Below are 15,364 nucleotides of genomic sequence, written 5' to 3' on the forward strand. Positions count from 1 at the left end.
ATTTGAGTTGGCTCCTCGTACACAAGTGGAAATTTCTCATAGGTGCAGATGAAAGTGATACGCACGGAAAAAAAACAAGAAGTTTCATGGTTACTACTAAGGAGTATAGCGTCCTCTCAGAAAAAAATCATTAGGATCTCACATCCTGTACATAAGTAAACTCTGATATATGAACATACGTATACACACACAGACACCATAGCATTTTGGATTGGAAGAAAATAATCGATCCATTTTCAGATCAGGCTTGCACTCTTATCTACAAAACAGCATCCTCTTTTTCATCATCTAGAGGAATAGGGGGTGGAAGAACCACATCTTTATCTTCTATATGTTGTGTTGAATTTAAAAGAAGAAAATAAACAAAAAATGAAAAAATGCATATTATAAACATCAAAATCCTTCCACACTAGCCCTTCTAAGGGTTGCTGATGATGATCTCCGACTTTCTTGCCTTTCAAGTTCCTCTAATGAGAGGGTAGAGGAACAAGCACGCGGTGGAAGAGTCAATGGCAACGCAGGTGGTCTTGTAGGAGAAACAGACAGCCGGGCTCCAGATGGTGGGGATGGTGAGAAACTTAGCCTGGGTGCAGGAGTGATGATCCCATTAAGACTAGGTGACCTTGACATCTGTTTTCCAGCAATTGCTGCTGGCTCTTGCAGAGGAAACCGACAGGAATATTTCATGTCTTGGATAATTTTGAGATGCTCAACTATGGTTCTCATGGTCGGCCTTTCTGATGGGTCCTTCTGGAGACATCGTTGTGCAATGTCAGCCACTGTGCGGGCGGCTTTCATAGGAAAGCGACATTTGAGCTGAGGATCCATGATGAGTGACAATCGACAATCATCGGCTAGGAATGGTCGGCTCCACTTCACCAGATTCCTCTCTTCCCTGGGATGTCGGCTGTCCAGGTTCTTCCGTCCTGTGAGTAATTCAAGTAGGACAATTCCAAAACTCCAAACATTGCTCTTTGGAGTTAGCCATCCTCTCTCCAAAGTCTCTACTGAAAGATTTGCCACAGCCTGCGCAGATGGAGAAATAATCACCTTCCAATAACTCAAATATGAAAATTTTATCACATATAAGATCAAATGAAAATCTAGTCAACTCATCACACCATTATCTGTCTTTTGAAAGCAACAAGAATTATGGATCACCTACTTAGAGACCAATTGGAAAGGTAATGACTTACAGCAGAATTAGTTGAGATCTCTTCTGTCTCCGGAATATGACCAACACACCCATATCCTGAAAGCTTTGCACTGAAATCCTTGTCAATCTGTATGTTGGTCGTTGAAAATTCATTGTACATTGCCTGCATATAACAACATTCTTTCTGTGATTATGCATGTAGAAAGTTTGGAAAAGTAACTGTGAAAATAAAAGGAAATTTCCAATAGTTACTAACCTACACAAACTAATGCAAAAAGCAGAGGGAAATTGTTTCATAACATCCACAAAGGACTAAATAAAACAAAACAGAGCTTATCAAACAGAACTATCATCCCCATTAGGCATGATCAAAGCTCAATCCACAGGGGCACATGATACAATATCATTCAATTTCCTCATCTCAAAATGTAGACATAGAGATTTGAATTACCTGAAATGGCCCTTCCTCATGCAAGAAAGTAAGACCCTGTGCAGAACATAAAGCAATTTTCATCCGGGTATTCCAATCAAGTGGTGGTCCATCTGATCTCCCATACAGAAGCCGATCTAAGCTTCCATGAAACAGCCTCTCGTAGACCAACATTCTTTGTTCTGAACTATCGCGTGCATGGTATCCAAGCAATTTACAGAGGTTTGGATGTTGCAATGATGCTAGAGTGTTTACTTCATTTATAAACTCCCTTAAACCCTACAGGTATACAGAAAGAACAGAGTGAGACTGGATAACAATATCCTCAACAATTTCCAAAATTAAAAGCAAACATTTTAGTTTTGCAGTCTAACCAGCACAATATCCATTACTTGTTTAACTCAATTTATTTTTATCACTATTGGCAGGCATATGAGATGAGTTAATATAATAAACCAGTATATTTAAGGAAGGCAGGTGTGTTAATTCAGCCAAAGGAAAGGGCCAGTGAATGCTGACTCTCCCTTTCCCCTACCACAGCAAAGATACAGGTGAGTTCACCACCACAAGCATCTTAGTGGAGAATGAGAAAACAATTGAATTTTCTAAATAAGATATTTTATGCTAGATAAGCAATTGAAAAACTTTTGAGCTGCAATACTTCCAATAAGTTTGGTCTTATTTCTAGACTCTTGATCGTATTCCATGAGAAATATAAAATATAAAAGGACCACCAACAACAAAAACCTTTCCCATTAAATCCATCAACATTAAAGGATCACGAAAATAATGCAAACTAATCTAAATTACCAACAACTTCCTTCTCCTTCTTTACAACTGGAAATCATGTCAGGCTAGCAAAGAAACAATAAGGAGAAGATTGTAAAAAGAAAAGGAAGGAGATTTAATTGTATAGTATGTGGTTTACAAAACAGAGCATCCCATAAACTGTAAATTTTTCATTAGTAGAAATTTTATTGTACCTGAGTGGATGGGTGAAGGCGAGTAACAGTAGCTTCAAACTTCTTTGAACTTGACGTATCATCTCCGAAGGAAGCCTTATACATAACAGAAGACAGACCCTCAGATGTGCATCGATCAGAAGAGAAATGATGGCAAGCAGCTGCGATTTCTTCATAAGCAAAGTTTCTTAGTGTTCCAGAAGGAGGTAGGGGCAATGGTCCAGAAGCAAAGAGAGGGCCACTGGCATTCCCTGTTTTAAAGCTTCCCATTGTCTTCAGCACAGTACCATGGGGAGATGGAAGTGGAAGAGGTTGTGGAGTTGATGACCTTTGTTCCTTCACTAACACAACACGACTCTTCAGTTCTTCCTGTTCTTCAAATTCAACTGACGCAAGCGCATCTTGCTCAGCAGCATCAAGACTTGATGGAGCAGATAATGCACGTGTCCTATTGCTGGTTGACTTGTTATTAGGTTGAATTGGTTTTACTCTGGTTCTAAAACTTGGGGGTGCAGATTGCAGTGATCGGGTCTGAACTTGGGGCTCAGGCAGTGTGGTGGGCATGTGCTCCTTATGAGCAATGCGATTTACAAAAACTGACTGCTCAGACTTTTTCTTCTTACTTTTCAAAACTGTAAAACACCCCATCTTATATACAAATCTCCTAAACTGTATTTAGGTCTTTTATGTTTCTGCCAAAATAAAAATAAGAAAGCACACACAAATCAAGTCTGGATTTAATAAGAATTGGAACATAATCAATACCAGCATATAGGCATAAAAAATCCATGACACGGTGTGTCAGAAGGACAAAAAGGGATTGGAGTAACTCATTGCCTTGTCATATCAGACGAACAATTCATATACACCAACAAAACTAATAATTAAAAACGGCCAGTGCCTAAACTACAACATTTGAGCCATCAAACATCTCTTTATGATAAAATCTAGGGCTTCATTCTTTAAACATGTTACACAGAGTGGTTATATAAAATCATATGTAAGAAAACATGGCCAGATAGATATCTACACAAGCATTGCATTGTAATTTACATCAAGTCCACATCAAACCAACCCCCCCATCTTCAATTCAATAATAACTGCATAGATTCTATGGATGAGGCATATGCCAAACTAGTAGCACATCGCTCGAACAAAGGTGTTCCAAGTTCAAATCTTTTATAGCCAATTACTACAACAAACGACTACATGGATGACTTGTGACACATTACATCACTAATTTGCCAAGGCAGCAAACTCCATAAACTCTAAAATAATTTAGTGAACAAGCTGACAACCAGGTTATAACTTTCAACTGCATATTTACCAACTAAATCATTGACATGGCTCAATAAATAAAGAAAAAGAGAAATAACATCAAGGACATGGCATAATGCAATTTAAACGGCTAAAAATTACTGGGGAATTTTTTTAAAAACCTACAAAAAATCCATTGCTCCGCAAACCATTTTCATGGCACAAATCACTAAACATACAAATGGGCAGCATTAAATTTTAATAACAAAAATTGCAAATGCGTTGATACTTTCTCCTTCCCACACAGCCCCATACATGCCAATATATATGTATAAGAAAGAAGCATCTGAGCAGCAGCTCGGTAGAAAAATCAATCCCAGATCCAAAATAATCCAAACGAGTGAAAGAAAAAGTAAATTTGCACATCCACCAATCAGCTATTGGAAATTTTCCTATCTGTATGACTAATATAAAGCAGAGCATGCCCATTTAAACAATAATGAAATCAAATCAGGCAACAAAAGCAAACAGCACAGCTTTCAGAGAAAACCCACCCTGAAATCGTTAGTTTTTTTCAATGATTTCTAGCAGAAACAACATAAGGCAAAAAAAAAAAAAAGTGAGAATGAAACCTTATGAAAGCAGGTCATGCAAGCCAAACTTGAGATAGATTGAGAGGTGCAAAAATGGTGAAAGCTGAAATGATTCCTGTTGTTTTGTTTAGATGAGGAAAACACCTTTGCAAGTCAAAGAAAGCTGATGGGAAAAGCTGTTAAGAGTAAGAGATTATTGAGAGAGAGAGAGAGAGAGAGAGAAAGAAAAGTAGGCCAAAGATGAGAAGAATATTATTACTATTATTATTAGAATGAAAATAAAAAATTGAAGAGAGAGAAAGAGAGACTGAAAGAGAAATGGAGCCCATTCAGCAGTGGTCAAACCAACCAAAACCCGGATTTAATTAACAATTAAAACCTATCATTATTGTTATCTCTCTACAACAGAAATGTGCTTCCCATTTCCTACCCTTTGACACTTTTGCCCCTCCACTCACTTTTATATAGTATTCTTTTTCTTCTTAATCTGTGATAAATAAAATAACAGAAAATTTTTCAGAATATCTTTTTTTATTAATTTAAGGAGGATGTCAAAGTGCCCGTACGGTTCCCCTATTGAAGAGAAAAAAGTTCATTAGTAAACTTATTTATTTATATCATTTTATAAGTAATTGCATTGAACTTGAATAATACAAATGTAAAGAAAATAGAATTATTTTTACTGTACTGAAATTGTAAAAAGGAAATATATAAAATAAATGTTGAAAAATGAGTGTACAGGGGATTTGTGGCATGAATGGAAATTTTGGAAAGATGCGTGAGTAAAAGGGTAGATTAGGTGTGCACCTCGATTTTCAACGAAGAGCGCCTCGATTGAAGTGACAGGCCAGTCAAAGTTTTGAAAATTAGTTTTTTTTAAAAGCATGTTTCCGGTGCGGTCAAAGTGACCTATCAAGATAGGCATTTGACTATCAATAACGACCGTCCGATTCTTTCCCGGTTGAAAGATCCTCGGTCAGGATCTGCTCTTTTAAAAGTTTGATGGGACCCACCGACATCAACAATTTTGTCCTTTGCCTAATTTGGTGGTGCACACGCGCCTGTTCGCGTGGGCGATTTTCCCGTAACCGGAAGAAGGAAAGAAAGAGAAAAAAAAATGTGGGTCCATCTGGGCCTACTTAGGGGCCTTTTCACTGTTCAATGAGTGCTGCGATCCGGCGTCGGTTTAATGCTAGTTTAATGCAGATTTTATGTTGGGCCCAATCCGGAATCAGGCTGGGCTCATGCTCTCGAGTTCTTGGATTTGAAATTTTGAAAATCAGATCACAAAGAAATCAAGTCGTATTCAGCATTTAAGGAATATTGCAGTTTGTTTTATTTCCCTTTCATCAAGGTGCAAATTCAAAGTCATCCACATGTGAAGAGGTCAAATCCCTGATCTTTCAAATGGGAGGCTATGGCCCCTTATCTGGAAATATAAAATAAAATGTTGCGAATTGTAAGTGAAATGGGAAATTTAAACTCTTTTTATTTGCGATTTGAGAGATATATAAATCTATTGTCAAATATATAAATGGAATAAGAGATGTAATCTGTTTTCTTTAGGGTGATAAATTAAATTTACAATTTTTTTTGAACGGATATAATTTTAACACTTTACTTAGAATAATTGTTTAATTTTTTATCATTTTTAAATCAAATTAAGAGTAGAGTATATATATATATGGAAAATTAAAAATTATAACATTGAGCCTTTTATGTTTTACTTAAAAATCATTTTTTTCACGAGTTAATGAGTACTATTAAGAAAAGAAAATAATTAGTACTAATCAACTGTCCAATCCTTTCTGTTATGAATATATTTGTAAGTATCCATTTATATTATTTATATTTAAATTTGAATATAAATTAGATTGGATCAACATTAGGATTTAATCTATCTAATCTCTTAGTATTATCTTCATCTTATAAATTCTATCTAGATAAGGGAATATTAGTCTATAAATAAACTCTTTCATTTCATTTGTAAATACACACTTGAATAAGACATTCTTGCTCCCTCTAATTACTTTCTTTCCCTCTAAATACTTTCATTTATATTTTTCTACAGTTGTTCTTTTAAGATTTATTTCATAACACATTCTTAGTACGATTCTCTAATATCTCAAGTTTTGATATTATTTTGTTTTCATCATCCCAATCTTTAAAAGGATTTCAATGGTTGGTCTTTAATTTTTGATTGTAACAAATCAAATAAGTGACGTGATATCTATTTAGTATTTTCATTCCCTAAAAATCAACCTTAATATGAATTTTGCTATCATATAGTATATGTTATATTTTGTCCCTTGATTGGAAAGTGAATTTGCTATTATATAGTTATTAATGAAAAATCATGAATATTCATTCCTTGAAGTGAATGCGACAAATGTGCCACTAATAAAAAATTATAAATTCGTTTATTCCTTTAAATGAATACGATTTCATTTAATAATTATAGTCGATGTCATGAATCTATCTATTCCCTGAAGTAAATGCCACATTATTTAATAATTATAATCATGGATATGGAATAAGTTGTCATAATAATTTACACTATCACTATTTTAATTAAGGATAATTTTACTACTAAAACTGGATGGATAATTTTACCATCAAATGTGGATAGATAATTTTGCTACTAGACGTGGATAGATAATTTTATCGCTAGAAATGAATAAATAATTTTACCACAAGAAGTGGATGAATACCTTAACCCACTAACCCTCAAGAAGTGGATAACCCATTAAAAGTGGATGAATACTTATAACTCACCAAAAGTGGATGAAAACTTTCAACCCACCAAAAGTGGATAACAAATCAAAAGTAGATGAATACTTGTAACCCACAAAAAGTGGATGAATACTTTCAACCCACCAGAAATGGATGACTAATGAAAAGACAAAAATATAAAGAATGAAAGGAATATTGAAAACAAATTTACCATTGGTCACGTACCTATTGTACGTCCTAAATTCTGTCAAGCATCACTAAAAACTAAAACATCATCTGATGATTTTAATTATGGCAAAGTTGATATAGCACATCAAGATGTTTGTCCATCTTGAAAGAGGAATTAATTATATGATTAGTAATGAAAATAACCATTGTTGATTTTCTTGTTCTAAAAAAGGAATTGATCATTTGATTGGTAATGCAAATATTCGAGAATGAACTTAATAGTAATTGGTATATTTTAATATAACTATATTATGAAAATGCTTTAATATGTTCTTATTATGTTTAAATGATATGTTCTTATTATGTATTTTAATTATGTATTTAAAGTTTTTTCATGTTCACTTGTTAATTTCTTGTTGTATATATCTTATTTTATTGAAAAAAACTATGGATATTCATCTTGTTGAATCCAATATCTATGATGTAAATATATGTTTAGCAGACATTGCTATAACGCACACTATATTTAAAGACAAGAAATATTTTTCTCACTTGACAATGGAAAAAACTGATATCAATACAATATCTGATAATACAAGATTAATCTGATATTTTACTACCTTGAGGAATAAAGTTTATAATAAAGAATGTATTATTTTCTTTTAAGTTTCAAAGAAGTTTATCAAGTTTTAAAGATATTCGTCTAAATAGATATTATATTGAGACAGCGAATGAAAGAGACACTTACATCTATTATTATCTCAAGGAAGAGGCATGTGTTGAAAAACAAATTACTCATTTTGTTCTCTGAATTAAACTATAGAAATATTAGAATAATTGAAACTCATAGTAAACAAAAAGTTTACTAATAATTTTAATGTTTAGCATGACCGATTGAACCATATTATTGAAAATTAATATGATCATTCATAGAAAAATTAGAAAAGTTTTTAATCTAATGAAATACTCATGTGCTGCTTGCTCTCAAGGTAAATAAATTATAAAGCTATCACCAACTAAAGTTAGGACTAAATTCCTTACATTTTTGAAACATATTCAGGGTTATATGTGCATTCATACATCTATCATGTGAACCATTTAAATAGTTTACAGTTTTAATTGATCCATCAACTAAATGGTTAATGTGTAAGTATTATCAACTTGCAATTTGATATTTGCAAGATCAATTGCCCAAATCATTTGTTTGGAAACACATTTTTCTGATTATGTAATCAAGACAATTCATCTTGACAATATTGGTGAATTTATATCTCAAGCCTTTAATATTGCATATCAGTTGGAATAACTGTTGAAAAACCTGTTGCTTATGTTCATATACAAAACGATCTAGCAAAATCATTTATTAACACTTTCAACTAATTGCAAAGCCATTACTTATGAAATTTAAACTTTCAATTTCTATTTGGAGGCATGCCATTTTGGATGTAGCATTATTTGTATACAATAGGCCAATCAAGTTATTATAAATTCTCCATTATATAATTGGTTTATGGTCAATAACCAAATATTTTTCATCTAAGAATTTTTTGGTGTGTGATATATGTTTTAATTGCTCCACCATAATGCACAAAGATAAGTCCTCAAAAGAAGTTAAGAATATATATTAGATACGAATCTCCATTTATAATTAAACATTTAAAATTATCAATAAGAGATTTATTTATGGCAAAGTTTGTCGATTGTCATTTTAATAAAACAGTTTTTTCAACATTAGGGGGATAAAATAAATAGTTAAAAAAAATTTCTTAAAATGAATTATCATTATTTAGTTTTGATTCTCGCACAAATCAATATAAACTTGAAGTTCAAAAGATAATTCTTTTGTAAAATATAGTGAATCAATTGCCAAATGTATTTACTAACCTGAAGAACATAACTAAATCTTATATACCAGCAACAGATACTCTTATTAGCATTAATGTCCTTGTAGGACAAAGCACGCCAAGAGCGCAGAGACCAATTGGTTCCAAAGAAAAAATCTTTGAAAAAGGAAAGAAGCAAATATTCAAGATGGTCAGAAAAAGGAAGTAGAAACTCTAGAAGAAACCCCTAACATAATTGATAAAAATTTTAGAAGAAATTCATATACATAAAATCATTGAAAATGAAGATATCTCAATTAATTATGTCATGAAGGGAAAAGATAGAACTGGAATGAAATAAATGTTGACGATATTTTTGTATATAATATATAATGCAATATTATGAAAGAAAATGAAGATCTTGAACCTACATATGTGAAGAATGTAGATATAGAAATGATTAGCCAATATGAAAAGAAGCAATCAAGGTGAAATTCACTTGCAAAACATGAAAGTTTTAAACTTGTAGTCCGTACACCAAATGATGTAAAACTAGTGAGATATAAATGGTTATTTGTGCGAAAATAAAATGAGAAAAACGATATTATTATATATAAAGCACGGCTTGTCGTAAAAGGTTTTACCCAAAAACCTAATATTGTGAGATATATTCTCTTTGTGGTGGATGCAATTACAATTCTATATTAATTAGTCTAGCAATAAATGAAAGATTGAAATGCGTATAATAAATATAGCTACAATTTATTTATATGGCTCACTTGATAATGATATTTGCATAAAAATCTCCGAAAGATTTAGGTTGTCTGAAGCACAAAATTTGAATTCTTGAAAAAAATTATTTGATTAAATTAAATAAATCTTTATATGGATTAAAGTAATCAGACACATGTAGTATAATCGCCTTAGTAATATTTGTTGAAAAAGGCTATAAAAATGATATTATATGCTCATGTGTTTTTATAAAAATATTCAGATCTAAATTTTTGATAATTATTGTTTATGTTGATGACCTAAACATTATTGGAACTCTTGAAGAGTTATCAAAAGCCGTGAATTACTTAAAGATAGAATTTGAAATAGAAGACCTTGAAAAATAAAGTTTTGTTTGAGTCTTTAGATTGAATATTTGACAAATAAAATTTTATCCATTAATCAAATTATATAGCCAAAGTGCTGAAACAATTCTATATAGATAAAGCATATTCATTGAGTTCATCAATGGTTGTAAGGTCACTAGATGTGAAAAAAAAAATATTTTTCGTTCTCGTAAGGATAATGAAGAACTTCTTGGTCTTGAAGTACTGTATCTTATTATAATTAGAGTACTAATGTATCTAGCTAGCAATACATGACTTGATATATCAAATGATGTAAATTTATTAGCAAGATATAGCTTTTCTCCAACTCTTAAACGTTAGAATGGAATTAAACATATATTTCAATACCTCCAAAGAATAATGAATATGGGCTTATATTATTCAAATGCATTAAAATCATATTTAATTGGTTAAATAGATGCAAGATATTTATTTAATCCACACAAAACACGATCCTAGACAGGTTACTAATTCACATATGGAGGTACAGCTATTTCATGACATTCTATAAAGCAAACTATAGTTGCTACTTCTTTTAACCATGTAAAAATTTTAACAACTCATGAGGTAAGTCGTGAATGTTATTGGTTAAGATCTGAACTCAATATATTCGAGAAACGTGTGGCTTGCTAACAAAGAAAGAAATTTCAACAACATTAAACGAGGATAATACTGCTTGCATAGCACAGTTAAAGGAATGATACATTAAAGGCGATCGAACATAACATATTTCATCAAAATTCTTCTTCATTCATGATTTCTAAGAAAATGGTAATATTAGTGTTCAACAAATTCAGTTAAGTGACAATCTTATAGATTTGTTTACCAAACTCCTTCTTACAGCAACATTTGAGAATTTGGCCTAAAAGATTGGAATATGCCATTTTAAAGATTTTAAATAATGCAGTCATTAGAGGGAGTAAAATATGTGTTGTACTCTTTTCCTTCATCAAGGTTTTTTCCATTAGGTTTTTCTTGATAAGGTTTTTAATGAGGCAGTATTTCAAAAGTGTTTTTTTGAAAAAAAATTATGTACTTTTTTTCCTTCACTCGAATTTTTTCCCATAAGGTTTTTTTCCTTTTAAAGTTTTAACGAGGCATATTCTTAATACAATGGATATTTAAGGGGGAGTGTTATGAATATTTTTGTGAATAGTTATTTATGTTATCTATATTTAGATTTGAATGTAAATTAGATTGGATCAGTATTAGGATTTAATTCATCTAATCCCTTAGTATTATCTTCATCTTATAAATTCTATCTAGATAAGGGATTATTAGCCTATAAATAGACCCCCTCACTTTATTTGTAAATACACACTTGAATAAGATCTTCTTGCTCTCTCTAAATACTTTTTCTCCCTCTAAATACTTTCGTTTATATTTTTTTACAATTGTTCTTTTAAGATTTAGCTCAAAACACTTTTCATTTATTTTTTGCGAATAATTCCGTGTAATTTTTAGAGGCCAAACTTAGTAACTATCAAGTGATTCCTAAGATACTAAAGGAGTATTGCTTAGCTTCTAACCAAATGATTAATCTTCAAAAATCAAGCATCATATTCAACTCAAATGTTCCAGCATTGAAAAGGTAGGAAATACAAAATTTTTTGCAAATACTAGGAGCTATAAATCCAAGAACTTATTTAGGAATCTCTTTTTTTTTTTTGGTAGAACAAGGTATGAAGCTATAATGTATAGCAAGGAGAGGCTACAAGCATGGAAGCAACTATTGCTATCTCAAGGAGGAAAGGAAATTTTAATTAAAGCTATGTCTAGTGCAATGCTAGTGTACAATATAAATTGTTTTAAGTTTCCAAAAAAGGTTTGTGGAGAAATTAATAGTGAAATTGCTAATTAATGTGTTTTAAGCTCATTAGTTGAGTTGGAGACACTTAAAAGACATGAAAAGCAATGAAGGTATGATGTTTAGAGATTTTAATTTGATGAATTTAGCTTTACTTGCCAAACAAGTGTGGAGGATTTTGAACAATTTGAAATCATATTAAGTGAAGATTTTTAAAAGGTTTATTTTGCAAAAATTTTCATTTTGGAAGCTAAGGAAGGTGGTAGAGCTTTTTGGGCAAGGTCAAGTTTGATTGAAGGGAGAAATTTTCTTATAAAGGAGTTACTTTGGCAAAGTTATGGTTCCTAGACAACAACCATTTGCTTCTTTTGAGGATATCGATTCACATGCTTAGTTAAAGCTTATTGATAATGATAAGGGCGAATGGAAGTTGGAGCCATTACAAATTAGAATATTAGAAGCAGTTACATAAAATTTTAAATAGATTCCAACACGTCAAGAAATGGGGATGATAGAATAGTTTGTTCTAGAAGTCTCAATGGAGAATACTCAATTTGGATGGGTTATTATGTTCTCAAACAAGAGCAAGGAAAGAAAGGGAATAAGAGGCCTTCTTCATCACATTAGATTGATTCAACAATATGGAGGCATATGTCAAAAATGCAAATACCTCATAAAATCAGAAACTTTTTACGGAGGGCTTGTGTTGGTGTTGTTGCTAAAATGTTTCATTTCATTGTGAATGGGTGCAAATTGTTTGGTTTGGGATATAAAATTAATGATAGTGCTATAACTACCTTTGATAAATGGTTATTTAGAGATTGAAATTTTAAGTGGTAGAGAAAGAAACATATTTGTCTATCATGTTGCTTTTGCATGTTGGATTTTTTGGAAAGTTAGATGTGAAGCTAGTGTTAATGGAGAAATTCTTGATGCTTTAAAGACTGTCATTAGAATTCATAAATCTGTGGGTGAGAGTGGTGGTGTATGTTTTCGAAATCTTGGAAGGGATGCAATGAAGGTTATGTTTAGATCTAATGCTAAATGGTGGAAGCTTGAGGATGGGTACTTTAAAGTTGATGCTGATGGAGCTTTTATGAAAAAATCATTAAAGGTTGTTGTTGGTGTTATAATAAGGATTATAGGGGATGTTTGATAAATGGATTAGGCAAGCAAATCCAACTTGGTTCTTGTTTAGAGGTTGAAGTTTAGGCTATCAAGGAAGCTTTCCAAATGACATACAAAAGAAGGTATTGAAGGATAGTGTTGGAAATAGATTTAGAGTTTCTAAAACTTGAAATAAGAATAGAGATGTACTGGCGAATTTATCCTATCATAACTAATAATTTTAAGTGTTTTGCTAAATTTGATAAGTTAAGGTAAGTTTTGTTTGTAGATTAGCTAATATGGCTGCAAACTAGGTGGTTACCTCGATTAATAAAAAGATATGTCCTATGGATTAGGTCCTCATACCTCCATCCTTTTTAGTTCATAATTTGAATAAGGAAAGTCTTCTTAAAAAAGGTAGGGGCATAAAAAAAAGCTTTGCTTTTTTTTTTTGTCTCTCTTAATTGTCTTTCTAATATATTTTTTTGTATTTTAACTTAGCATCTTGTACATTTTTGAATTTTTATTTCATAATGGAAATATCTTTTTCTAGCCAAAAAAAATAAGTTGTTTTCCATCTATTATGGAATAAGTTCGTTTAAAGAAAGGGTAAAATATTCTAACACTCTTAAATTTTAGCCATAATTCCATGCAAATCTATTAGTTTTTGAAATGTACAATTTGTCCTAAAAGAATATCTTTTGTTGAACACATAAGTCTAGCTATTAATCAACCAGTAATATTTTCGTTAGTTTGATGATATGACAATATTGAAATGACAAATTTACCTTTCATTAATTTTAAAAATTATTAAACTATAATTTTTCAAAAAAAAAAAAGCTCTACCCATCGTGGTGTTCCTTGAGAGCATCGATCGTGGTGCTCCCTAGAGACATCGATTGTGGTGCTCCCTAGAGACACCGATCGTAGTGCTCCTTGGGGAGCATCATTCTGGTGCTCCCACCCATCGTAATACTCCCTATCATGGTGGTCTTGTTGCTCCTTGGGAACACTGATTGTAGTGCTCCTTGGGGAGCATCGATCTGGTGCTCGCAACTATCGTAGTGCTCCCTATCATGGTGCTCCTTAAGGAACACTGAACTAGACCAAGAGCACCTTGGCTGTGAAGGGTCATAGCAACTCACCAAAGCCCAATAAACATTCTTTATCTTCAGCAAAACATGCCGATTGATGATAAAGGAATAGTCTGAAACGACATCACTTGGGGTTGCTTTGGCTGCCAGACTGACCTCACCCAAAACGGTGCCAATTTATCCGTTCAACCTAAGTATATAAACCTATTTTTCTCCTTTTCTCTCCATTTTCTCTTTTTCACTTTCTCTCTCTACTCGACAGCTTCTCCACATTCTCTTTAAGAAACTGTTTCCCTTTCACTCTTTTTCTCAACTGACGGTCTAACCTCAAAGCCTCTCATTTCTTTACTTTCTCTAAACCCCTTTTCTTTTATCTCTGTTAATCGAAAAGAAATTAAAAAAAGTTAAAAATCTTTAAACTTTAAAAAAAAAACTCCTTAAATCTTAGAGAAACAAAAAAAAAAAAAATACTCATTGCCGTACTTTCCCTTTTCTTTTCATTTGTTTCTTTGTTGCTTTTTTTTTTCTATAATTTTTGGTTTTTCCTATGGTATTTCTTTTTTTGATTGTGGTATTTGTACGCGGTTGATAAAAACTAGGGTATTTTTTGTTCTAGGGTTTTTAAAATAAGGATTTCTAGAGTTTTTTATAAATTGGTTGCTGCATTTTTTGAGAATTTCATCTAGGGTTTTGATTTAATAAAATGGCAAATTTATAGCTACCCTTCGATGCTTGGGGATACAGCCATATGTTATCCTTAACATTGTGAAACCATGGCCAGACGTGAATTTTCGTGTCTGACACGGTAGAAGGTTCCTTTGCTAAGCTAGGTATGGCGTTTGTCGCCATGCCCAACTAGCACTTTTGCTATCCTTTGTTCCTTTTTTTTTCTTTTATTTATTTATTTATTTTTATTCTTCTTATTTCCAAAACATTTTGGGTTTATTTTGATTTTGATTCTGATTTATTAAGCTTAATTATATTTACTTAGTTAATCCAAAATTTTAGTCTACTTATCTCAGACACTGGGCCTGGTCTTTGAGCCTAATAACCTTTGAACACAATCCCAAGCAGAGTCCAAATTTATTGAAGGCTTGGGAAGCCCAATTCCAATTT

At 32.2% G+C, this 15,364-nt stretch overlaps 1 protein-coding gene across 1 annotated transcript; it reads right to left on the reverse strand.

Moving 5' to 3' along the window:
* Positions 1-182: 182 nt before the first annotated feature.
* On the reverse strand, positions 183-4,636 carry ATSIK (Protein kinase superfamily protein). The gene is made up of 5 exons (XM_018120213.2): positions 4,438-4,636; positions 2,570-3,240; positions 1,608-1,865; positions 1,197-1,319; positions 183-1,026 (listed from the first exon to the last, which is right to left on the reverse strand). Exons 2-5 carry the CDS (start codon positions 3,194-3,196, stop codon positions 394-396), a joined length of 1,641 nt encoding a protein of 546 aa, XP_017975702.2. The 5' UTR covers positions 3,197-3,240; positions 4,438-4,636; the 3' UTR covers positions 183-393.
* Positions 4,637-15,364: the final 10,728 nt, after the last annotated feature.

This window comes from Theobroma cacao, chromosome 4 (assembly GCF_053813885.1).
Source record: "Theobroma cacao isolate CCN51 chromosome 4, ASM5381388v1, whole genome shotgun sequence".
Lineage (NCBI taxonomy): Eukaryota > Viridiplantae > Streptophyta > Magnoliopsida > Malvales > Malvaceae > Theobroma > Theobroma cacao.